Genomic DNA, 24324 nt, shown 5'->3' on the forward strand with positions numbered 1-24324 from the left:
CAGCCTCAATTTCAACACTGCAGTCCAGTGGCTTATCCATATTCAGACACACACAGATAGATGATGAATTGGTCACAGCAGATGATGAATTGCCATGATTCTTGATCGTTTGGTAAGAGTACAAGTATTCAAAGTACTTAAGTAAAGTATAAATACAGCAAAACAATACTTAGGAAGAGTAACTATATACAATTACTCAAGTATTTTTTACCCTTCTTGAAAGGAACTTCAAATTCAGTAAAAAATGTTCAAAATACAAAATAATATCACAGCATGACCAAGATTAAAGCAAAACTGAGTCTAAAAGATGAATGAGATGACTAAGAAGAGGTTATTTTTTTTTCTTGTTCAATTTCTATTATTTAATATGATGTATCTGTTGAAAGGTTGCAGTTATCTTTTTCTATTTCTGCAGTATGAGATACAATAACAAATGTTAAAGGTCTTTCCATCATGAACAATGACAGGAAAGACAACACTTTCAGTCTGTATTCTCTTGATTACGAATAAAAACTGAAACAACTTCAGAAGAGGTTGAGTTCATCCCCATGGTAAAACATGCCAGAGGTTTGCACTGTGAATGTCCTTGCTGAACCTTTGGTTTCAGTGACAAACCCAGCAAAGGCATAAATACAGATATGTATCATGAATGTGGTTATTCTGTTTGGTTGGGAAAATCCACTGGAATGGGCAGTTGGTAAGGAGTGAAAACAGCACCTTGTCATGCGGTGACCTTTTGCATGTATCAGCAGATATTTCAACACATCCTTCCTTTGTCCTTTCACTTTGGCACAAACACTATAAAAGGTCAAAACACATATCTTTGGAATGATTTAGCGAAAAAAAAAAATACTACTACTTTTACAGAAAATGCCCACAGAAAGGAGGTCTGGTTATATTTAGCATGTGATGATACCCTAGAGATGGTTGATTTAATGTTCAGGGGCAGAAGTATATAAATTACATGGTTGCACTGTATATATCAGATTTAACATTCCAGCTTTCTGAGAAAAAAAAAACCTGTTTATTGGAATGAAAAATTAAGAGATGTTACTGAATTCTGTCAATATACATTTCAAATACGCAGCTAACACAAATTCAAAACTGCACAATGACAGAAAATCCTTTGTTCCTATGTAGTTTATACAAGTGCTGAAATTTTTATTCTGATTGGTCATAAATTGTTGATTCATTTTCTATAACAGCAGCTTTGACAATAGTTGCTGCCATTCAATTGTATAAATGGACTTGATTTATGGTCACTCCATCTCAAGTGGTCCAATAATTGTAAAGTTGGTTGCTTCTGAGTGATTACTTATATTTATTGACATTTCAAAGCCACCATTTAAAATTTTTTTTATTATTATTATTTCTTTGTGTCATGGCACACAACAGATTTTGGTTATACAGCTGTTTACAGAAACCTCAGTCTTTTTATTGTAAGGCTTAGAGTATGTGGATGAGCCTGTGAATGAGTTCTTACTATAGAAATTATAATGTATTAGAATATGCACATCAATATAAATCTGTGATTTGAATTACAGCTGGCATTAATGTTATTCAGTCATTTATTAGGAAAAAAGAATTTCTTCAACAAGTAACAACAAGATTCCTAGCCTATTTCAATTATAAAGTTGACATAATAATAATACTAAGCAAATCCCCAACAATGTCTATAATAGAAGTTCTGCAGTGAGACAGTGAGAGAGAGAGAGAGAGAGAGAGAGAGAGAGAGAGAGAGAATGATGGGGTAGGAGGGTGAAATTCCGAAACAAGGCAGGGAGAATGACAGAATTTGTGGTCTTGTATCTGTGGATTGTAAGTCTTCTCTGCTCTCATATGGACTAAAACTTTAACAGTCAATTGCTCTGAGCTTCAAAAATTTAAAAATTGTCTTTTCTTTGACTTGAAACTCAACAGGTTTTCAATGTGCTCAAATGCATCTAAGTGAAGAATGTAAATTTCATCTGCTGGATCCATGAGCCAGATGAACCTTTACACATCTGCCCACATTCTCCACCAAATCCAGGTACGTATAGCGAGTATCTGAATGGAAAGAGAACTGAAGTTAGTGATAAATTAAAGAACTGGTACTTTTGCAGATGCACCAGGTTTTAGGAATGAACTCTGTGGAAGAAGCCACAAGAATAGAGTAACTCATTGTTTTCACTTAAACCTGGGAAAATTAGTTAGCAAATGGAAATTTATATGAGACACATACCACAGCTCTGTTGAATGGTTGATTCTGATTGGTCAGAAAGTGTTGATAAAATTTCTGTAACAGCAACTCTGATAATAAAGCAAATACAGGTTTATATTAATATGCTTATTCTTATACATTATCATATCTATAGTAACAACTCATTCAGATTAAAAAATAATAAATAAAAAATAACCTATAGTCGTTGATGTGGTGAAGTTTTCTGTGAGTTTATTTAGCATTTTTGGAAGGAGTCTCCAGGGCCAGTGCTTTGTAATGCACTGAGGTAAAGTTGTGACATGAGAGAGTCTTCAGGACAGAGGACAGTTTCTCTGTACCATAACAAGCTGCATGTTTTGTCTTAATAACTTTAATAGAGAGAAAAAGAGCGGCAGGTGAAGGAATATTTACATACCAACGTTTCTATCTGCTATAATGTAAGTGATAAAAACAAACTTGTTTTGCTGACATTCTATAACATTAAATGTAACTATAAATGAATTTAAAAAAATAACAAGTGACATACTTTAATAAAGAAAAGAATTGTAAATTGGTATATTGCTTTAACATAAGAGGAATAAAACACTCTGGGATGTCCAGTTATTGGAAAATAACCCATCACAATCATAATCTATCTGTTGTTATATACGCTTTGTATTCATTGAGGCAGTTTGTATTGTAACAGCTGGCTTTTAGAATTCAACTTCTTTGTGTCATCCGAGAGATTAGGAATAAAACTGGTGTAATAATTTACCATCAGTGATAAAATCAGTGTGTGATACAAATTTCTTGTACTTTTATTTGAGTGAAGAATTTGAAGCTGTACTCCAGCTTTTACCAAAGTATCTTATTTAGATAAGTTCTTGTACTTTTTCTTGAGTAAAGATTTTAATACTTTGCATAGAAAACTATCATCTGCAAATAAATACATCTGGAGAAACCATCATCTTGACTCTTTTCACTTGTGGTTTTGCAGTGACATGCAAGCTCAAGCGCTGTCCATTCTACAAATTCTTAAAATCTTACACTTGTTTTTGGTCAGTGGTGGAAACTTGTGGCTTTTGTATCACTGCCAGCTCAATCCACAGTTCTATGCTTACATTGTATTGTACATCCCTGTCCTGGCTTGTTCAAACCAGTTACAAGCTGCAAAAACACGGGCTGAGCTGGTCATGCTGGTAGACCAACTTTACCAGCTGGTAAGGTACAATGGATGAAAAAAGTATAAACAGCCCTGTTAACATTGCAGGTTTTTGTGATATAAAAAAAAAATTAAACCAAGTCCAATCATGTCAGATCTTTTTCCACCTTTAATGTGGTAGAGCAGCCAACAAAATTGAAGTGAAAAACAAATAGGTTGCATAAGTGTGCACATCCTTTTATAATTGGGCATGTGACTGTGCTCAGAATTAACCAATCACATTCAAACTCATATTCAAAAGTAATTATCGTACATTTGTCAACAATGAAATTATTCTGATTAACCCCAAATAAAGATCAGCTGTTTCTGTAGGATATTATTGACATCTTGATTTCATCCCACTGCTAAAGCCATGGTCCGCCGAAAGTTTACAAATTATGTTCCGGATCAAAAGGTATTGATCAGGAGATGGGTACACAACAATTTCCAAAACATTGGATGTACCATGGAACACTGTGAAGGCCATCATCAACAAGTGGAAAAAATGTGGCACCATAGTGACATCACCGAGAACAGGACGTCCCTCCAAAACAAAAGGACACAATGATTATCAGGGAGGCTTTCATGAGACCTAGGACAACATTAAAGCAGTCTCCCTGAATGTGACAACAGTCTCTCATGTTCTTTACGTCTGGGCTATGGAGAAAGTTTGCTATATGGAAACCATTTATCACAATAATTAAAAAAAAACATTTGGCAAAATGTGGTATGGTCTGATGAGACCAAGTTAGAACCTTTTGGGTATAATTCTAAAAGGTATGTTTGTTGCAAAAATAAAAAGACAGCTTCTCACCAAAAGAACACCACACCCAAGGTGAAGCCTGGTGGTGGCAGCATCACGCTATGGGGATGCTTCTGTTCAGCTGGAACTGTGGCTAGATAGGCAGAACCACTGATTGCCCCAAATACCAATCTACTTTGCCATAAATCCTGCAAGCCTCTGTTAGACAACTGAACATGAAGAAAATTATCACATTCTAGCATGATAATGACATAAAAGTACAAAGCCAAATCAACAAAGGAATGGCTTCAGAAGAAGAAAAGTAATGTTTTGGAATGGTCCAGCCAGAGCCCCGATCTAACTTGAAGAGGGCTGTACACATGATTCACTTGCAATTATGAAGCATGTGCTAAGTTGGTAGACTCTTACCCAGAAAAGACTGTACTGTATTGTGCTGTATTACAAGCAAAAGTATTAATTAAAGGGGTGTGCATACTTACGCAACCAGTTTTTTCTTACTTTTTTTCCCCCTAAAATGTTTTTTTCACTTGAATTTTGTTGGTCGCTATACCACATTAAAGGTGGAAAAAGTTTTGAAATGATTGATCTTGGTTTCCTTATTTACATAAAAAAAAACTAATTTTTAACAAGGTGTGTAGACTTTTATATCAACTGTATTTTCAAGCTGTCATTATAAATGTTTCAGATTTGCTGATTGGCTTATTGTTGTTATTTCCTTAAAATATGTCCAGGTGAAGAGTGTGTGTGTTCTTGTGCTCCTGTATATTCCTCTGTCTATGATGCACATCCCTGGACCATGCAGGCACTCCATAACCAATGATCACCTGCTCCAGATAAATCATCTTGTGAGTGGAAATTATTTTGTATCTTTATTCATTGCAATATGTGACAATAATATTCATACTCATGAGTCAACTTGCAGATGCAGACCTACTCTTTCAGTCATGCTCTTAAATGATTCAACTAATGGAGGCACTGGTCAAATTCTGAATACACTAGGAGAGAAAAACACTGCCATTGGCCTTTATAGGCTTTTTTTTTGTAAAATGTCTTGACTGGTTGTATCAGCAAAAGTCCACTAAATAATGTTTAAGACAGGATGGCACACTCATTGCAAATACATTGCTACAAGGCTCATTAAAGTTTCAGTAATGTCTGCTTTTATTGTCTGTAATCTGTGCTTTATCAAGTGTTCACAATATATGTACAAAAAAATCTTCTGTCATATTAGATGGGTTTCTACACTCTAAAAATCAATGGATTAAAAACAACCCAAATTGGGTTATTTTTAGCCCAACGGCTGGGCAAATATAGGACAGAACACATTTTGGGCGAAACTAACCCATCAAGTTTGGTTGTTAATTTTAACCCAGGGGTTAAAATGAACCTTTTGGGTTGTTTTTCATCCCAAAGGATGGTTTCATTTTTTACAAAAAAGCTGGGTTAAATTTATTTCATAAATGGATTAATATTTTCAGGGTTATTTTTACCCTTTGAAAATATCAAATATACTACATTACAAACAAATATGTCAGCATGGTTTCTCCTTTATTTATACACAAGAAGGTGTTCAGAAATGTATTGCTAGAGCTGCTAAAATAGTGTTTATATAAAGACTTTGAAGTAAATGACTTAAATAAGTCATATATTTAAGATGAAAACGTCAGATTCTGATCAAAGGAGACGTGTAAAACATCTAAAAAAAAACTGAGCAACCAACTTATGATCCAGTGGGCATTACAAACAAGTAAGTCAAAGCTAACAAAGATAGCATTTTTGCTTTTTCTAGTGTACAGTAATGGTTTTACTGATAAATATATTGATATGAACCTTGTTTTTCCAAATAAATCTAACAGTCTGTCAGTGTGAAAACCACTACATCCACCTGAGGTGAATTCAAACAGTCCGTGCTGAGTTGATTTGACCCAAGGAGCTGGACTGACACATCGGGGTGGGGGAGGGGTGCATTGATTCAACTGTCAGTGAAAATGACCCAGCCACTAACCCAGCGGTTGGGTTACACAAAACTACACCAAAACTACCCAAGACTGAGAAAATAACCCAATTAAATGACCCAAACGGCTCAACCCATCATTTTTATTAGAGTGTATGATGCGTTAATGTCAGCTAATATTTACACTGTTCCAGATCAATAACCATTTGAGGAATGGATGTTCAATATCCTACGTGTTCATCGAGAAGAGACATCTGGTAAGAATATTCACATTCAACAAAGATGTAGTTTTTAGTTTGTTGTTTAGTTTTAGTCTGATTCTGCAAAGGGAATTATATGTTCTATCTTCTTGACAAAGTGGAATTAGGATTAAACAATGTTCCTCTGAGGACACTCTGGTCCCCCGCTCCTGTTTTTGAAGCTATTAGCATACAACCGTTTCCTCCGAAAGGATTTCTTTAATTGACACTTGCCAGATTGTGAAGAGACTCACAGCAAGTATTGCAAAAAGCGCTCTCACTTAAAAATAACTGCCTATTCAACAGCCATTCATGTCTAGAAGCCAAAGGAGCTAAATTGACCATGCTCTCTGGGTGGGAGGGATGGTATTACTCTCTCTCCCATGTCAATCCCAGTGACACTAGACAATTGTGGACATCTGTGTATGCGGAAAGGGGTAGATAGTGCTCTCCTCCGAGTGTGTTATACTGCCATATGGTGCAGCATAAGCAGCAGTTTGAAAAGATGAGTTTGGCTGGCTTTATGTGGCTCAGAGTACAGCATGAAAGGGCTGGCCATTTTCAAGATCAGATTCATTGAAGAGCATTGGTTTAGGGCAATTCGGATTAATACAATTTTATTTGTATAGTGATTTTAACAATAGATATAGTAACAAAGTAGCGTTACAGAAAATACAAATGTACAGATGAGCAAGCCATAGGTGACAGTGGCAAGGAAGAACTCTATGAGATGATGGGAGGAAGAAACCTTGAGAGGAATCAGACTCAGAAGGAATGCCATCCTGCCACAGTTGTAGAAGGAAAACATTAAGTGTGCTGATGGTCAGTATGAACAGAATGCGAATAACAGTCCTGGGATAAGCATAGGACAGTATTTATGATTACACCATTTCTTAAGTACAAATTTTCAGTATCCAGTTATGCACTGAAGCAAGGGTGAGTCAGAGTAATGTTCAAATGACAGACTCAAACATGACCTATAACCAGGCTACCAAGAGTCCTCACAACTTGCCTGTCTGTCTTTCAGAGCTCAGTGTGTTATGTGAAGGCAGCTCTGCCGCGTGTCCTGGACTTGCTGAGCGTCCACTTCAGATACTCCCGAGGCTCCGAGAGCGCTCTGTTAGTCCGCTCTCTACAAAACCTCATCCATAACATCTACTCACAGCGCTGTGTGCCACCTCTTAATGAACAACTCGAGGTTTGTGCATGTGTGTCTGAGGGTGTGTATGTATTTCTGATTGTTTACATGCAGATGAGTGCAAATGTTTGCGTACCCTTAAGACAAAATGTAGATCTCACATATGTTGCATCATTAACCCTAGTAACCAAAAACTGTTTAACTCATAAGATATTCCAACCATTTCCTCAATTAAATATAGATAATTAATGTTACAGTTGTTTCACAAGACAGACTCACATTCTTATAAAAGCAGTGATGTAAGTCAGATCTTGGCTCTTTGAGGTGAACATTATGAGCTGATGAGATCTAACCTGATGTTCTGGTGACTGGGTATCGCAGAAATTATGGCCAAAGTCATAATTTATTTGGGAAAAAAACCCTCCACTGGTCAAAGATACATAACAAAAATTTACCAGTTGGGCTATCAAATGTTTCTTCAAACAATCTATAATTGTTTATGGATTTTTCTCTAGGCTATACTGTACTATTATGTTCTTAAAACATAGAATAGGATTTTTCTCAGCCCATAATGTGCTTGATTGAGGAGAACTGGATGCTATATCAGGAAGGCATAAACATGTACAGAATACATTGCGTCCCCTGAACCACTGCAGCTCTGGTTCACCACCTACAATGCCTACACAATTAAATGGGTTCACTCCAACCACAAAATGACCTCAAGGAGACACGGTGTAATCTAAATATCATCTGGTGTTTACTGTGCCTCGATCCACAATTGTCTCATGAGCACCAAACTCTCAACAACTCTGACATATTTATGAAAAATATGACCTTTTTTCGAGTGCCATTTTTAAGCTCAAGCAAAACATGTTGGTATTCAACACCTTGGGAAAAAGGATTGCGCATGGAGAGATGAGACATTTTGTTTGGTGTTATTCTTCAACCTGATGAATGTCAAGTAATGTTTGCTAGTGGTTCCAGCACTTGCATCACTATCTCTTCTTTAACAGATAGACAGGATTGAGTTCTGCCACACTTATTACTTTCGCCACAATAATCCACAAAAAGAACCTCTTTTTATGTCAGATATACCCAAGTCACCATTTTAGAAAAGCTGGTGCTAAAAAAATATCAAGACCTCAATTTGTACATCTTTGTTTAAAACATTCAACACCATACACAGAGTAAACATATATCATATATCATAAATCCTAAGTCATAAATCTAGCCCAATGTTCAAGTGTATGCTCTAATGTGCTGCCCAATCCCATGTTTTGTTGCCTGGATACCTAACTGACTAAACTAAACAAAAAAAAAAAGTAGCTAAATTAATGTAATAAAGTAAGGGTGAGCTAGTTGAGTACATTAAAGTGCACCTATTATAGTTTTGAAACGTGCCTAATTTTGTTATAAAGGTCTCATACAATAGAGTCACATGCATCCAAGTTCAAAAAACATTTTAATGTGCTCATAATTTAAATTGCAGCATTACCTTTACGAACACGCTGCTTTTTCGTGTTTTTCGTTTATGCTTTCAGAGTTTTCGTTTACACTCCGCAAGTTTGTGCTCGCCAATCTGGCACAAACCTCTCATGTGGGTGGGCTTAACAGCGATTTACTCCCATTGGCTAGTGAGATTTGGATTGATAGCTCGAGGAGGAGGAGGATGACGACGATGACTATGATGATAACGAGAGCTCCTGAGAGCTCCTCTTGAAAAAAAAAATGTTGTATGAGACTACCCAAACCTCAAGTATTACTTACAAAATTATATACTGACTAAGTAAGTAAGTAATTTCCACTACAAAGTACAAACACTATAACTATATAGTGAACCGCATCCATAACACTCTCCAAAATTTGTGCCACTCAAGTCTCTACTTCCTCGTCAGGAAGCTGTCGATTCAAATCTCACTAGCCAATGGGAGTAAATCGCTGTTAAGCCCCACAATCTACTTATAAAGGGTTCCGCAAAGGGAAGTGTCAAATCCAGAGAAATATAACAGCATCACTTTTTCTCCAGGAGGACCCAGTGGTGTTTCTGAAGCAGTTCACAGATTCCCCTATTCAAGCCTTACAGAGAGCCAAGGAGGTTCTGGATATCTACCTACAGCTCATTACACAAACACACACAAACACATCTATGGACTGGAGCTGTGCAATGGAATACAGCAACTACACAACTGTTGTCATTACAGAGCTGCCCAGAACACATAGAACAGGTACACACTAGACAAACTGACTACAGGTATATGTTTTGGCACATTATACCATAGCGCTATTGGATTCTTGATTGTGATTGGTCAGAAGGTGTTCATCTGCATTGAGGGCAGTGCCAAAAGCAAGGCAAACCACATATTTATATTAATACGCTCATTCTTACTGTATGTCATCATTACTATAGTAACAGGTAATTCAAAATGGACGCACCACATGAGCTGGAAAATAGTGTGATTAAAGTGCTGTGTGTATTTTCCTCAGAGGCCACACAAGTGATGCTGGGACAGGTTGAGCAGGACTCCTCTGATTTGAGTTTCTATAAATTGGGCTTCACCGTGTTAGCAGTGAGTGGGGGAATCTTCCTGCTTATCACTGTCTCTTGCCTCATACACAGAAAGGTAGGTCTTCCTGAAGTCTTTGGTTGCCAAATGTGTTATATGTAAACTCAACTTTAGAGAATTAGAAGATCATGATGATGATGTCTAACCTTCTACACACTGTTCACACTGATGTTGAGCTGCGGTAAGAGATAGTCTTTAGCTAATATGCACCAAACTATCTGTCTTTAATGATAGACCTACAGTTGTTATTGGTTTAGAAACAGGTTGGTTTTGCAAAATCCCACTAGTAGAAAGTTTGACTAATGAAATAAGGTATTAAGGAGAGCTAAACAGATAAGACCATGAACAGTGTTTTCTTATGTTTATGATAAAAACAAATAATACTTATAACTAATTTCCCCCAGACTCCCATAATAATCATAGCTTCAGAATAAACATTAATATGTATAACATTATACAACACTGAATAATTTTTTTTGGTTATGCCAACAATGTTTACTTAAAGCTGCTGTAGGTAACTTTTGGAAAAAAAAATTGAGACCCCTCTGGTAAAAATGGAAAAATGAAAAATTCATTAGTACAACATTTTTGTTGTTGCAGTTTCTCTTGTACATACTACAGTTACATACTACAGCTTTAATTTCATTTTTCTTCCCTAACAGAGATTTCATCAGCTTAGAAGACAAGACATGGAATTAGACACATGGTAATTTTCCCTTCATTCTTTTATAATCAGAAGGTGATTAATTTTCTAAAACATGAGCTCTTACAACAGTGCTGGCTGCAAGGCAAATCACAGGTTTATACTGCAGGCTTATAATGCACGAGTTACTATAGTAACGGCTCATTCAGAAGGACATGTACGGTGGATGCACAACATACTCCATGGTTAATAATGAAGCGATTAAAAATGTTATTTAACAAAGAATGACATTTAATAAGTGATATGGTGAAACTTTCTGTAAGATATTTGTTGAAAATCTATGAAAGGAGTCTCGAGGTCAGAAAGTTTTCCGCCACAAAGAAGTCTTCAGGACAGAGGAATCTGCGCTTTCCGGTTTCTCTGTAACATGATAAGCTGTAAAACACGTTTCACAATGTGATAAATCCACCAAAGACAGAAATTACCTTCAATTTTTTTTTTACCCTATGGTATGTACTGCTCAAATGGCTAAACGGTAAAAACATATAGAATGGAATGAAAGGTGGTAAAGGTGCTGATCATTCATCTCTCTCATTCTTCTCCAGGTCTGATGTCAGTCACATAGAGTTCTGCTCAACAGCTTTTAATCGAATGGATCTGATAATCTGAAGATTTTGTCAACTCCAAACTACACCATGTTTTCACAAAAGACAAAAAAACCCTGAAAGTGTATTTCTTTACATAATCAAAACCACACTTTAATGGTCATTGTATACATGTAAATGTTCACAGTTCATGTTCACAGTACCTTTCACATGTATAAACAATACAGTACATTCAAACCATCTTTCTAATGTTGTATAAATCTTTATAATACTTCATTGTTAACCTATGAATGCTGTACTATTATAAACCTGTTTTCAAATAATTATATATTTATTACTGCTAGACCGTATTTTTGCAAGAACCTTGCCACATTTTGCATAGTGACTTTTTTTTGTGGTTCTGTATCTGAAGACTTGTAAAAATAAATAAATAAATAAAAATAAACCTGCTTTCACTGATTTTTTTCCATGTCTTTTTCTTCTTTAAAGAAAAGGAAAAAAAAGCACTAAAAACTCACCCCAGAGATAATCTCTTATGCAGCAATCTGATAAATAGCCAGAGTTATGAGAAATGCTTGAAAACTTGCTGACAAAAAAACTACTACAGACAGAAAATGCTAACCTCCCTATTAGCAAGGTTCACATTCGGTTGCATTTTGAGTCACAGTGAAATATAGTGAAGGGTAATCACACAACCCAGCCATTATGAGACAAGAGCAATGTCACGAGTGACCCCATATCCTGTTTCAGTTTATAGTTTACAAGAAGTCATCCGTTCAGAGTCAATAGACACCCCCACCTATTAAAAAACCACTACAGGACACGTGTTACTGATGTTTCTCCAGGAATATTAGTAGGCAGAATGTGAAAGAATCTATTCCATGATTTATAGTGTATTACTTTGGTTTAAAATGTATCTTATGAATACAGTAATACAAAGCTACACAAATTCTCAAAATCCTTAAACCGTGCACATTTCAGTTTAAGAACTTTTAATACTCGAGGATTTGGGTGGGGGAGGAACGACCTGTGAGATTTAATGAATGACCTGTAAAAGTACAGCTACATAGTGAAGGTGTTTTTCCATCCTTATAGATTACTCAAATGCTGCGTTTGTCAATGAAGTGGATGTGACAAACAGGAAACAATTTCCTGGTTCAAATGGGAAAGCGAAGATGTGTACAGTGAGGGAAAAAAGTATTTGATCCCCTGCTGATTTTGTACGTTTGCCCACTGACAAAGAAATGATCCGTCTATAACTTCAATGGTAGATTTATTTGAACAGTGAGAGACAGAATAACAACAAAAAAATCCAGAAAAACGCACGTCAACAATGTTATAAATTGATTTGCATTTTAATGAGGGAAATAAGTATTTGACCCCTCTGCAAAACATGACTTAGTACTTGGTTTAAAAACCCTTGTTGGCAATCACAGAGGTCAGACGTTTCTTGTAGTTGGCCACCAGGTTTGCACACATCTCAGGAGGGATTTTGTCCCACTCCTCTTTGCAGTTCTTCTCCAAATCATTAAGGTTTCGAGGCTGACGTTTGGCAACTCGAACCTTCAGCTCCCTCCACAGATTTTCTATGGGATTAAGGTCTGGAGACTGGCTAGGCCACTCCAGGACCTTAATGTGCTTCTTCTTGAGCCACTCCTTTGTTGCCTTGGCTGTGTGTTTTGGGTCATTGTCATGCTGGAATACCCATCCACGACCCATTTTCAATGCCCTGTCTGAGGGAAGGAGGTTTTCACCCAAGATTTGACGGTACATGGCCCCGTCCATCGTCCCTTTGATGCGGTGAAGTTGTCCTGTCCCCTTAGCAGAAAAAAAACCCCAAAGCATAATGTTTCCACCTCCATGTTTGACGGTGGGGATGGTGTTCCAGGGGTCATAGGCAGCATTCCTCCTCCTCCAAACACGGCGAGCTGAGTTGATGCCAAAGAGCTCCATTTTGGTCTCATCTGACCTCAACACTTTCACCCAGTTGTCCTCTGAATCATTCAGATGTTCATTGGCAAACTTCAGACGGGCATGTATATGTGCTTTCTTGAGCAGCGGACCTTGCGCGCGCTGCAGGATTTCAGTCCTTCACGGCGTAGTGTGTTACCAATTGTTTTCTTGGTGACTATGGTCCCAGCTGCCTTGAGATCATTGACAAGATCCTCCCGTGTAGTTCTGGGCTGATTCCTCACTGTTCTCATGATCACTGCAACTCCACGAGGTGAGATCTTGCATGGAGCCCCAGGCCGAGGGAGATCGACAGTTCTTTTGTGCTTCTTCCATTTGCGAATAATCGCACCAACTGTTGTCACCTTCTCACCAAGCTGCTTGGCACTGGTCTTGTAGCCCATTCCAGACTTGTGTAGGTCTACAGTCTTGTCCCTGACATCCTTGGAGAGCTCTTTGGTCTTGGCCATGGTGGAGAGTTTGGAATCTGATTGATTGATTGCTTCTGTGGACAGGTGTCTTTTATACAGGTAACAAACTGATATTAGGAGCACTCCCTTTATGAGTGTGCTCCTAATCTCAGCTCGTTACCTGTATAAAAGACACCTGGGAGCCAGAAATCTTTCTGATTGAGAGGGGGTCAAATACTTTTTTCCCCTCATTAAAATGCAAATTAATTCATAAAATTTTTGACATGCGTTTTTCTGGATTTTTTTGTTGTTATTCTGTCTCTCACTGTTCAAATACAACTACCATTAAAATTATAGACTGATCATTTCTTTGTCAGTGGGCAAACGTACAAAATCAGCAGGGGATCAAATACTTTTTTCCCCTCACTGTACATCCATTGTACTGTGTTGCATTAAAATTGCATTTTATAACACTACACCAGAAATGACAAAAACAAAAGACTGCTTATTTTTAAAGCCATTTTAATTGCAGAGTTCTTTACAAAATGAAAGTGTGATTACAAAAAAGCTAAAAACAAAGTGATCCCAGACAGCTGAATACAACCAGGTTGACTGCCCAGGGCCTTTATTATCATCATCATCATCATTATTATTATTTTTTTTTTTGCTAACCTAGTCCAGCCAGCTTTTATCTACATCCTCAGGCAACAGTGCACCTCTGAGATCTAGAATGTGCTATGGACCTCCAGGGACAGACAGCAGCTGTCCTAAAAAGGACAGGCTGATGTTTGCATCTCCGGGTTATGCAGAGACAGAGAGAAGTCAGAAGAATTGGACTGTGCAGCAGAAGTGTGGATCACCGGCGTGTGGGTCTCAGCAGCTGTATGGCTGTGACTGAGTCAGGAAACAGGTTGTGGTAGGTTGGGAGGGGTACATAGGCAGCGGTGATCATTTTGCCTGTCAGAACAAAAACAAGACGAGATACATGTTAGTGCTTACTAAGCTTAACATACTAAACTTCAATATATGATGTACTAAAATGTACCTCTAGTTTTGTGCCAGCATGGACAGAACAGATATTTGCAGTAGTGCTACACAATGCATCATTATTGCATTAAATACAGTTGTGAAAACTCATTTTCACATTAGTGCTTTACCAACAGTAAGGTTTTCTTGGATATAAATGGATATTTTGCCAAGTGTTTTCATTTTTCAAGCCAAGACTGTCAACTGCCATTTCTTCAATGCAATTCAACAGTTAAACAGAATCCTTCACAGCATGTGTGCATTACACAGTGTGTACCACAGTGCCGCTCTTAAAACAACACAGTGCACTACAAAACTATAAGACGACTATTAAAAATTTAGCCGTGGAATGAACAGCTTTACACGTGGTACGTGATAACTGTTCGTCTCCCTATTCATTCTCAATGCGAAGCGGGCACAGCCGCCTGCCTCGCGAGTTCCCAAATTTTGTGGCTGCAATCTGAGAATCACGTCGACATTGGGTAATATTTCCACTCTCGCTAGCAAACATGGTTGACACAGAAAACGAAAATTTTCATAATGATGTGATTTTAGAAAGCAATTAAAATCAATGACACAACAAAACTAGCTAGACATGTTTCAATAGATTTAATATCAGGATTCGAGAGAAATTCATTCCGACAGCCCTAGCATATACTATGGAACATGTCTATGCACTGGACTCACTCAGGAGACATTCGTTAGAGCAAAGGCTGATCTTACCTGCAAACCAGCGTCCATGTAGGGCACTGACAGCAGCCATGGCGGCCGGAATAGACGGACACTTCACGTACACGTTACCCTGTGAGAGTAAAAGAAGAACCCACTGAAAGCTAGAAAGGCACCGGAGGATACAAGTACAAATATTAGAAACTGACTCTCGCCAGCAAGTTCGCAAAGCTTACTTGAGTAGAATTCTTGTCTACATATATATGAACAACGCCTCCATGTTTATTGCACTCTTCAATGACATCATCCTGAATCTCTATATCCCAGCCAGGCTCGTTTTCTCTGATGGGGAGAAAAAACAGACAGAGAATCACAATAAACAAACACTGAAACACAAACACACATACACACTTGAAGATAGGCAGAGTGTTGGAAAGACTCACCCCTGTGGGCTGAACATGTTGGAAAGCTGTAGGCAGTGAGTTGCCAGGGGTTGGGTGGGGAGGTTCATGGCCTGGTTCATGCTTGGTGCAGAGATCACTGTAACAGAAATCATTTGTAGTTGAATATCTTGAGTACATAGTATAAACATTATTTCATTTTCAATAATTGTTTAATCCTGTCAGGGCTTTCGCATAGTGTTCCTTGGGGTGGAACAAACATGCTACATTTGATTTTAATAATGGAATAAATGATTATTCTGCTACATCTAATTGCCGTGTGGGTTGCAATATCTTTTTTTTTTTTAAAAAAGGGACTGGCCTGCCTTACACTGAAAAAATTTGTGTCTTGGTAAAGTCATGATTCATGTACACTCAAACACATAACTTCATAAAGTCCAACATTCTGCAGTCTCAGCAACACATCCAACGTCCTGCAGAGTCAACAATACAAAGGCTAATATTGCAATAATGATTAACATGCGATATCATGAAGCCTTACGTTGAGCCAAACAGAAACTGCGATTGTAGCCTGCAAGCCATGAAACCTAACAAAATTTAAACACCTTATAAATAACTGCATAATTTTTAGAGCAAACTGTAACTTTATGAACATAATCACAAAGGGTGCAGAGCACAATGCACTGTGAAGCAAGAACGGCGATCTACCAAAGCATAAGACAATGCAGAAATGCCCTGATAAGGGCCGGGGGGAAAAAAAGGGGGTGATGCAACACTTGAACCTTACGAAAGCAACTGTGGAAGATTGAACATTTTATTACCCATGACCATATCTCTGTTTGCACAATGTCTTAGGTTGTTACATGTATACTACCAGCCAAAAGTTTCGAAGCACTTATTCTTATACCTATACCGACCCCCCCCCACATTGTAGAATAATTAAGAAGTCATCAAAACTCTGGAATAACACAAATGGGAATTACATTGTAATCAAAAATAAAAACCATTTAATATTTGAGCCTCCTCAAAGTAGACACCCTTTTTGCCTAGAATTTTCATAAATGTATTCTTCACATTTTCTCAACCAATTTCTTGATAAACAAAAAACACAAGATGCTTACCTCCAGGAAGGTTACCAAACGGAATAGAGCCGCTCATCTGCAGAGCGTGCTTTGCGGCTGGAGGAATCTGCAGCCCTGTACCTATTTATAAAAATAAATAAATAAATAAGCACACACACAGCAACTTATAATTGTTGAAAATTTCCTTGGAAATTAAATCATAGCAGGAAACATCAAACGCATTAATATTTCATTATGACACCTAAATGCAGACCATCAAAACAGACTCCAACACAGTTTAGCTGATCTCTGATCCCTACCTTCTGCAAGTCGGGCCATCAGCTGCAAGCGGCCCGTGGTGCCCAAGTCGATGCCTGTTCTCTCCAGCTCATCGTTGTCCAAGAAAGAGCTGGCTGATGAGCCATCTGAGCGCTCCGTCACATGACCCACCTTCATGGGCCGGCCAGCCAGCTCAAAACCGTTCAGCTGCTCTAGGGCCCTCTTGGCACATTCAGCATCTGCAAACTACAAATCAACGGAGCAGGTTTCCTATTAGCTTAACAGACATTTTAAATCCTAAAATCCAGTTGTCACTAATGAACAGTGTACAAGAATCATACATTTTAATTATACTGCTTTCTCTGGATAGATATATGGATTTATAATATGTAACATTTAACTGAGAGCTCAGGAGAATAAAAAGATTTTTTTCCCCTCAACAATGTTCTTGCCAGTCCTACCTAGTATCAGTGAGCTAACCAATATTAGTAAGTAATAAATAAAAAGTTTGGTTTGATTCTGACGATGAGGAAGTTGCTTGCCTTTGCTGTGGCTTTGATCGGCCTGGTCGCATAGCCAAGTTGTTATTTTTTATTCAATTGTAATGTTGAAATAGTGGTCATGCAAAATTTTATCTCCAACAGTAATCTCCTAATATCTACTGACTACCAAGATATTTTTTTCCACCAGCTCTTGTCCTCCATGCTGGTTTTCTCCTTTTAAAAAAATAAATAAAATAAAAATCAAGCACTCTTGAGGTCACTTGAACTTTTCTGAAAAGTTGTGACCAAAAAATGCCGGTGGCTGCATTCTGCCCACATGTTTAAAAAAAACAAAAAACAAAAACGCACTGTAAATGACAATGTGAAGGTTACCGTAATCATATGATGAAACTTCTCATTTTATTGCATCAAACTGAGCAAGATGATAAAATTTAAACCTTATAAAAGAACCATATTGCTACTGAGATTGTGACAGTTACTCTGGCTGACGCACATGCTCATTATGTAAAAGTCACCTGCAGCTTTAGTATAATTAGTCATCGCAAGCTTTAATTCTGCACAAAGTGAAACAGCATACTCCTTCCCCAAAGACATGCTTGCTATGGTTCAATATTATAAAACAATGTCCAACAAAAGCAAGTAAGCAAAAACTGGTGCGTTGTGGAAATGTGCAGAGACAATTCACAAGCAGACATATAGACTTACAGTACATATATAATGCAATTTAGTCACTGTGTGTTTATTGGCTCCTGTAAAAAGTCTCTTACCGATATAAAGCCATAACCTTTTGACCTGCCCGTCTCGCTGTCCATGATCAACTGGATGCTTTCAATCTAGGTAAGAAAAGCAGGCCTGGGATTAAGTGAGCGCTCATAAATACTTTGCATTACTAGAATTTCATGCTGAAAGTGGCACTAAAAAGCCCATGTGGTGTCTCATACATCTGCATCAGTGTGAGCACAGAAATAATGCCGTAATCAGTCTCACCCTCCCAAATGGCTCGAATATGCCTCTGAGCATTTCCTCGGTGATGTTGAAGTGCAGGGAACCCACATAGAGCCGCATTGGCCCCGCGTTGCCTTTCTGCAAGTTAAGGGCTGCTGCCGCTGCCGCTGCTCTGTTTTTTTCGGCCTAGATGAGACAACGATACAGACTTACACAACACATACAAGAAGCTGAAACAGGAAGACTGTTAGCATGTGATTATAGAGACCTGCGAGGCCTGAACGATGATCGGCACTCCCAGCAACCTCTGCCCTGTCAGTCCAATAGCCAGGGGCACGGAGGTGGCCTCCACAAACTCAATATATGCAATACCCTTAGATCTGCGAGAGTTTCTGTCTGAAATCATCCTCACATCACGCACCTTTAGCAAAGAGGAGAAGAAAAAAAAAAAGTCAAACCACATTAAAAAAAAGGAGAAGAAAAATACATAAATAAATAATAAAATAAAAAAGGGCGGTGGGGGCACTTACTTTGCCCACAGCAGAGAAGAATTCCTCCAGGTCTCTGGGTCTGATTCTGGCAGCCAGCTGCATGCAGAATACCGTGCGGGCATCTCTCTCCTCCGCACTCAGATTATCAATAGGTTTCCTGTGGTAGAAAGTAGCTAATACATTTCTTTACTGAGGCTTAACATTAAGGTTTAGTTCTGATTATAAAATAAATGTTCTCCACATTATTCACAATAACATCAATAGCCAATAAATATAATTCATATTGCAGTGAATGAACAAAAAGAAAAAGTAGTATAGTTATGTTACCTTATTGGACTCTTCTCTTTCTTAAATGGGCTCTTGCTTCGAGAGCGTTTGCGGCTGTAATGTAGAAAAGGAAAAAAAGTGGTTTGAGATTATCTGTTTATGTATATTTTCCAGGGGTGTTCACAGGTATTCAAATACCTGGTTATGTATTTGCAGTGCCACTATACGAATACTGAATCATTATTCACATATTCTTATGCCTTATGTCCACATTAACTGAGATAATAATAATAAAAAAAATTGTGTCTGCTAATACTTGATTCAGAAAACAGCACAGTTGTGGTGCGCCAGTTAGACGCGTGTCGTATATTGGGACGGCAAAATCTCAGCAGTTTATATGCCCTTATTGGCCCGAGCAGGCAGCCAGATATGAACATCAGATCTTACGCATCGAGTACGCATCGAGTGCGTGATGAGAGGATGCAATACTCACTGGGGGCTTTTGTGACCTCTATAACGTCCATGCCTTTCATGACTTCGAGAAGGGTGCTGCTCTCTGCTACGTGATCGCTTCTTCTCCCGGCTGCGGCTCTTACGCTTGTCTCTGCCCTTCTTGCGCTCTCTGCTCCTACTCCTGCGGCGTTCGGCACTCGGGCTTCGACTCCGACTGTGCCTTTTCCTATGTAGTGATTGAAAAAAAAATTATTACAAGTGTACAGCGTGTGGACTGTCACCACAATGATGAGTAAAGAAAGAACAGTTACTCACTTCCTGCTGTGCTCCTCATAGCCATTTGCACTATAGGACTTGCTGTCACCCTAAGCAGGGTTGATAGAAGAACATCGTGAGGATGGACAGGATACATAGCAAGTCGTCAAGGGAATGGGGGAGGGGGACAAGAGAAAATACAGAATATATTGATTTAGAAAAACAGTTACATTTCATGTTGCCTGCGATGACCTTGGTGCTCTGCCGCCTAAAATCAAATCTTTGCCCCCCCAAAAAAGGAGCAACAGGTTACATGATAGCAAAAGGACCATGGTGCTTAATGGAGACTCAGCTCTAGAATCTGACAGTAACCTGCTATTTTAAACCTAAAGCTTGCTGCTAAGGACATGGTCGCTAAATGGGTTTCCACAGTGGAGGCGGTCATTCGGTGAGATCTTCCCCCATTTGTGCGGTTGGACTGTGTGAGTGCGATGCCATCTCTGTCTTACATCTCGTCCTGAAGCAGACAGGAATTTACACGGCTTAGTCAGAACGGCTCCCATGTGACATGGCATCAAATTAACACCAAAAAAACAAGAGAAAACCCCTCACCCTTTTTTTTTTTTTTAAAAACATCAATTTCTTTTTTTTAATACCTACAACCAAGCCAACTTGGGAAGTTTACTGCATGTGTGATAAATAAGGCCAAATATAGTTTCTTGATTATGCTGGTGATGTATCACAAAAGATACCTAAAAGCAAATGGCAAAATAAAAATGGATTAAGGAGAAGCTTAAAAATGAGGGGCATGCAAAAAACAAAACAAAAAACCCTCAAGATGTTGACTTATCTGAGACCTTCTCTAGAGAATGGCTTGGGAGACAGTATTCATATTCTGGAACAATCCGTTTAATATTGTAACAACAAGCAAAAGTACAGGTGCTCTATTAAACTCCCAAAGAACACCACTTCATGAAACTATACTTTAGAGTCTTTAAAAACAACTGCGTAATCCATGTAGCTGAGATGATCTGCCAGGTAGCATGATCTCAATAAAAGCTACTACTTATGATGCCAGCGTTTGCAGTACAAAGATCAACCATGTATGTAGTAAAAATGTGAATACTGTCTCCAATTCATGTCAGGTTCTATCCCTGTTTCATCCACTGTCATTCATCTTGTTCACACCAGACAGGTGACAGGATGAGAGTCTTTTGGTATTTGACCTAAGGGAACACAGTACATCAATATATGCCGCAATGACGACCTTACTTTTTTCACACTTCACACTGGAATCAAAGGTGTATTCAGGGAAGTAGAGATGAGATATCATTAGGCAAGTCTATAAAGAGAGATAGACGGGCATTTATTTGTAATTCAGATCATTTGCTGAAGCATCATACATCACATCATTCTCTCTACCACTGAGACAGACTTGTGAGACATTTAATCAAATACTCGTCTTCTGAGTTGCTTTATTTCAACAGCTACTCAGGCAAGTGCAAAAGAGTCAATTCATGTTAAGTGAAACAGCCATGTTCAGTCACCCACCTTCCTGTAAGGCGCTTCAAGCATTGCCTCGATATCAAAGTCGTCTGCCATTGGAGACCTGTCCAATTGAAGGCATGGAAATAAGTATTGTTAAAAGATAAATACAAGAGAAAATATTACAGGACAATCCACTTATAATCACTGTGGTCTTCTGCTATGAAAAGTTAACTTGAGTTGACCTTTTTTCATTCGCTGACTTTGACTACTGGGGGATTCATCTCTACCTAAATAGAGCAATGCAGCAGAGCTTTAGTACTTTAGTCTGCCCAGCTATCTCACCTCACCGCCCCCCTCCCCCCATCTGTTCATTCAATATTACTGAAAAGAGTGAGTGAGAAACGAAGCAATTGCTCTTTTGTTTTTCAGGGCGTAACAGAAATCATTACTCATGCTTAAATTAAAATAAGTATCACAAAACATATCGAAAGTATTTCAATACCAACTTATTCAATGCGTTTAAGGTGGGAGTTTTCTTTGAAAACCTAAGTAAACTAACTTCGTGTCGTTCTTACAGTGTGTTTTTAATTAGTGTATTGAGAAAATACAGGGAATAAATCTTAACCAAAATAACGGGATTAAAAAAGGATTAAAACTGTTTGGGGGTAATTATCCATGCGTCTCTCTTTCGACTGACCCGAGTTATATAACGTTCTTATCAAAACAGATCATAAAAACCTGAGATAAAAATCTTATTTGGTGCAAGCCTCTGTAATAAACACACCGCTAATGTCTTTACACGTTAAATGCTTCACTCTTTGGTTTGGACTTGGACAAAACAGTTTCTCAGGCCTTCGACGGTAAAACCTTTATTTAGTTAGCAACCCACAAGCTACCTCGTACACTTTCGTATATATTGTCCTGAGCTAGAGAGCTAATAAACTCGTAAAAACAATTAATTACAAATAATAATAATAAAAACCCGAACCAGTCCGATTACCTGCACGCTTGCTGTTGTATCTGTGGAAATCGTCGCGATATTGATGCAAACTAGCTCGCTAGTAACATACGAGACAAATAATGCTAGCTATGTAACTAGCTATGGTTTCCTCTTCAAATTCCGGTAACCAAATCTACGTGGTGTTAGCTGTAATTATTAAACACCATATACAAAAATCAATAGACAAAAATATTATTACTATCCTTCACACTCGAAAAGAGAAATACGCTAGCTATCTGAGGTAGTTTGCTAGCTAGACTTGTTTATAAGTTCACCTTCTGTATACCACTTCCGGGATGTCTTACAAAATGGCGGTCAAACGGGGTTTCCCGGTCAAAAGTGCACGGTCTTCCTTCGCACATCAATGGCCATTGAGTTTAATTTGTACCGTTAGCAAGGCTATTATTTAAGGAACCACTGAGGTGTCATGGTGGTTACTTTTTAATAAGGTGGCCATAAATTAATATATTAATTATGTCTTTCAATACTCCTATAACTAAATAATCTTTGGGAAGTTTACTGTATATCTGTTAAATAAGGCCAAATAAGCAAAAAAAAAAAAAAAAAAAAAAAAAAAAAAAAAAAAAAAAAGATTATGTTTCACACGAGTCTAAAGAAAAACTTTAAGCAAATGGTACAAATAAAATGGATTAAGGAAAAGCTAAAGAAGAACAATATTTGGCCAAAGAGAGAGAGAGAAAAAAAGTACACTAGCTCTTGCACCTCTACTCTGCGCACTTTGCTTCTATAGAACTCAATGAAAAATCTTGTATTGTTCTCCACTTGATATATCGTTTTGCTTGTATTTCCTAATGTGTAAGTAATTTTGGATAAAAGCGTCTGATAAATGTAAAATGTTTGTGGACACCTGACCATAACACTCATATAGTTCCTTTTTCTCTGGTCACACCATGTATAACTCTCCAAATTAATATAACGAGCCTACAAAATATATTAAGACAATGAGTTAAGTTTCTTGACCTCTATTTTGTCACTACAGAGTACTTAAATTGTGGCAGCTATTGTATTTTAATATCAAAGACAGATTGAATTAGACCATTGTGATAACAGCAACTTAAGTACGAGGATAACCTTGCTGAAACCCTAAAAGAATTTGTAATGGTTATAATGGAATTTGTATTGGTTATATGGAAACTGTAATGGTCCCTGTGGGTCTCTATTGGTAATTTGTTGCTTTCTATTGGTGGTATGTTATGTCTAGTGGATACCATTAAGGACCAATAATGGTAAAGGTAATGGTCTTAATTTTGTAATGATATTTGTAGTGGAAACCATTAGAATTTATTTGATGGTTTCTATTTTTTTTCAGTAGGGAAGTGATAATATTGCACTTTAATAAAATCTCGGAATGACACATAAAGACATATAGTCACTGGTGTTGTGACATGGATATACCATTAGCCTACATCATGTTAAGTGAATTCTCAAAGAAATTAGACTTTTTCTACTATTTCCATCAAATAATTAACTGGGGGCCATGTATTAATAATGACATACCCACAATATTATGTCTTGGGCTCAAGTTACACAAACATAATTATAATTATTTCACCTATATTTGGCTACAGTTTGAAATGGTTGAGTTGGATAGGTTTTAACCTGGGATTAGGTTTAACGGACATTCAGTCTAGCAACTCTGATTTCTAAATGGAAATTAAAAAAAAAAATCCATCAGGAATTTGAGCCCTTGGGAAAGGATTGTGAAGGTGTCGTGTGGAAATGTACCCTCCACTAACCGCCATCACCTCTGTTGTCAAGTATTTGAATTTATATACAACACTTACAAATACCTCAGTGTTGCCAAGTCTCATGAGACAAA

At 37.8% G+C, this 24324-nt stretch overlaps 2 protein-coding genes across 3 annotated transcripts; one reads left to right on the forward strand and one right to left on the reverse strand.

Moving 5' to 3' along the window:
* Positions 1 to 1747: 1747 nt before the first annotated feature.
* csf1b (colony stimulating factor 1b (macrophage)) lies at positions 1748 to 11739 on the forward strand. Of its 2 annotated transcripts, XM_053624475.1 has the most exons (10): positions 1748 to 1818; positions 1921 to 2029; positions 2578 to 2637; positions 4875 to 4988; positions 6292 to 6354; positions 7364 to 7534; positions 9501 to 9699; positions 9959 to 10095; positions 10701 to 10744; positions 11287 to 11739. In XM_053624475.1, the coding sequence occupies exons 2-10, from the start codon at positions 1979 to 1981 to the stop codon at positions 11348 to 11350; spliced, it is 903 nt and encodes a 300-aa protein (XP_053480450.1). In that variant the 5' UTR covers positions 1748 to 1818; positions 1921 to 1978; the 3' UTR covers positions 11351 to 11739. The 2 variants fall into 2 exon arrangements, with proteins under 2 accessions (XP_053480450.1, XP_053480451.1); XM_053624476.1 differs by lacking the exon at positions 2578 to 2637.
* Positions 11740 to 14151: 2412 nt separating this feature from the next.
* rbm39b (RNA binding motif protein 39b) lies at positions 14152 to 22940 on the reverse strand. The gene is made up of 15 exons (XM_053624474.1): positions 22485 to 22940; positions 21548 to 21605; positions 20057 to 20106; positions 19782 to 19967; positions 19349 to 19402; positions 19061 to 19178; positions 18799 to 18951; positions 18573 to 18716; positions 18353 to 18418; positions 17124 to 17328; positions 16864 to 16944; positions 15785 to 15881; positions 15578 to 15683; positions 15396 to 15474; positions 14152 to 14603 (listed from the first exon to the last, which is right to left on the reverse strand). The coding sequence occupies exons 2-15, from the start codon at positions 21596 to 21598 to the stop codon at positions 14503 to 14505; spliced, it is 1491 nt and encodes a 496-aa protein (XP_053480449.1). The 5' UTR covers positions 21599 to 21605; positions 22485 to 22940; the 3' UTR covers positions 14152 to 14502.
* Between the last annotated feature and the right edge of the window lie 1384 nt (positions 22941 to 24324).

Source organism: Ictalurus furcatus, chromosome 5, assembly GCF_023375685.1.
Source record: "Ictalurus furcatus strain D&B chromosome 5, Billie_1.0, whole genome shotgun sequence".
Lineage (NCBI taxonomy): Eukaryota > Metazoa > Chordata > Actinopteri > Siluriformes > Ictaluridae > Ictalurus > Ictalurus furcatus.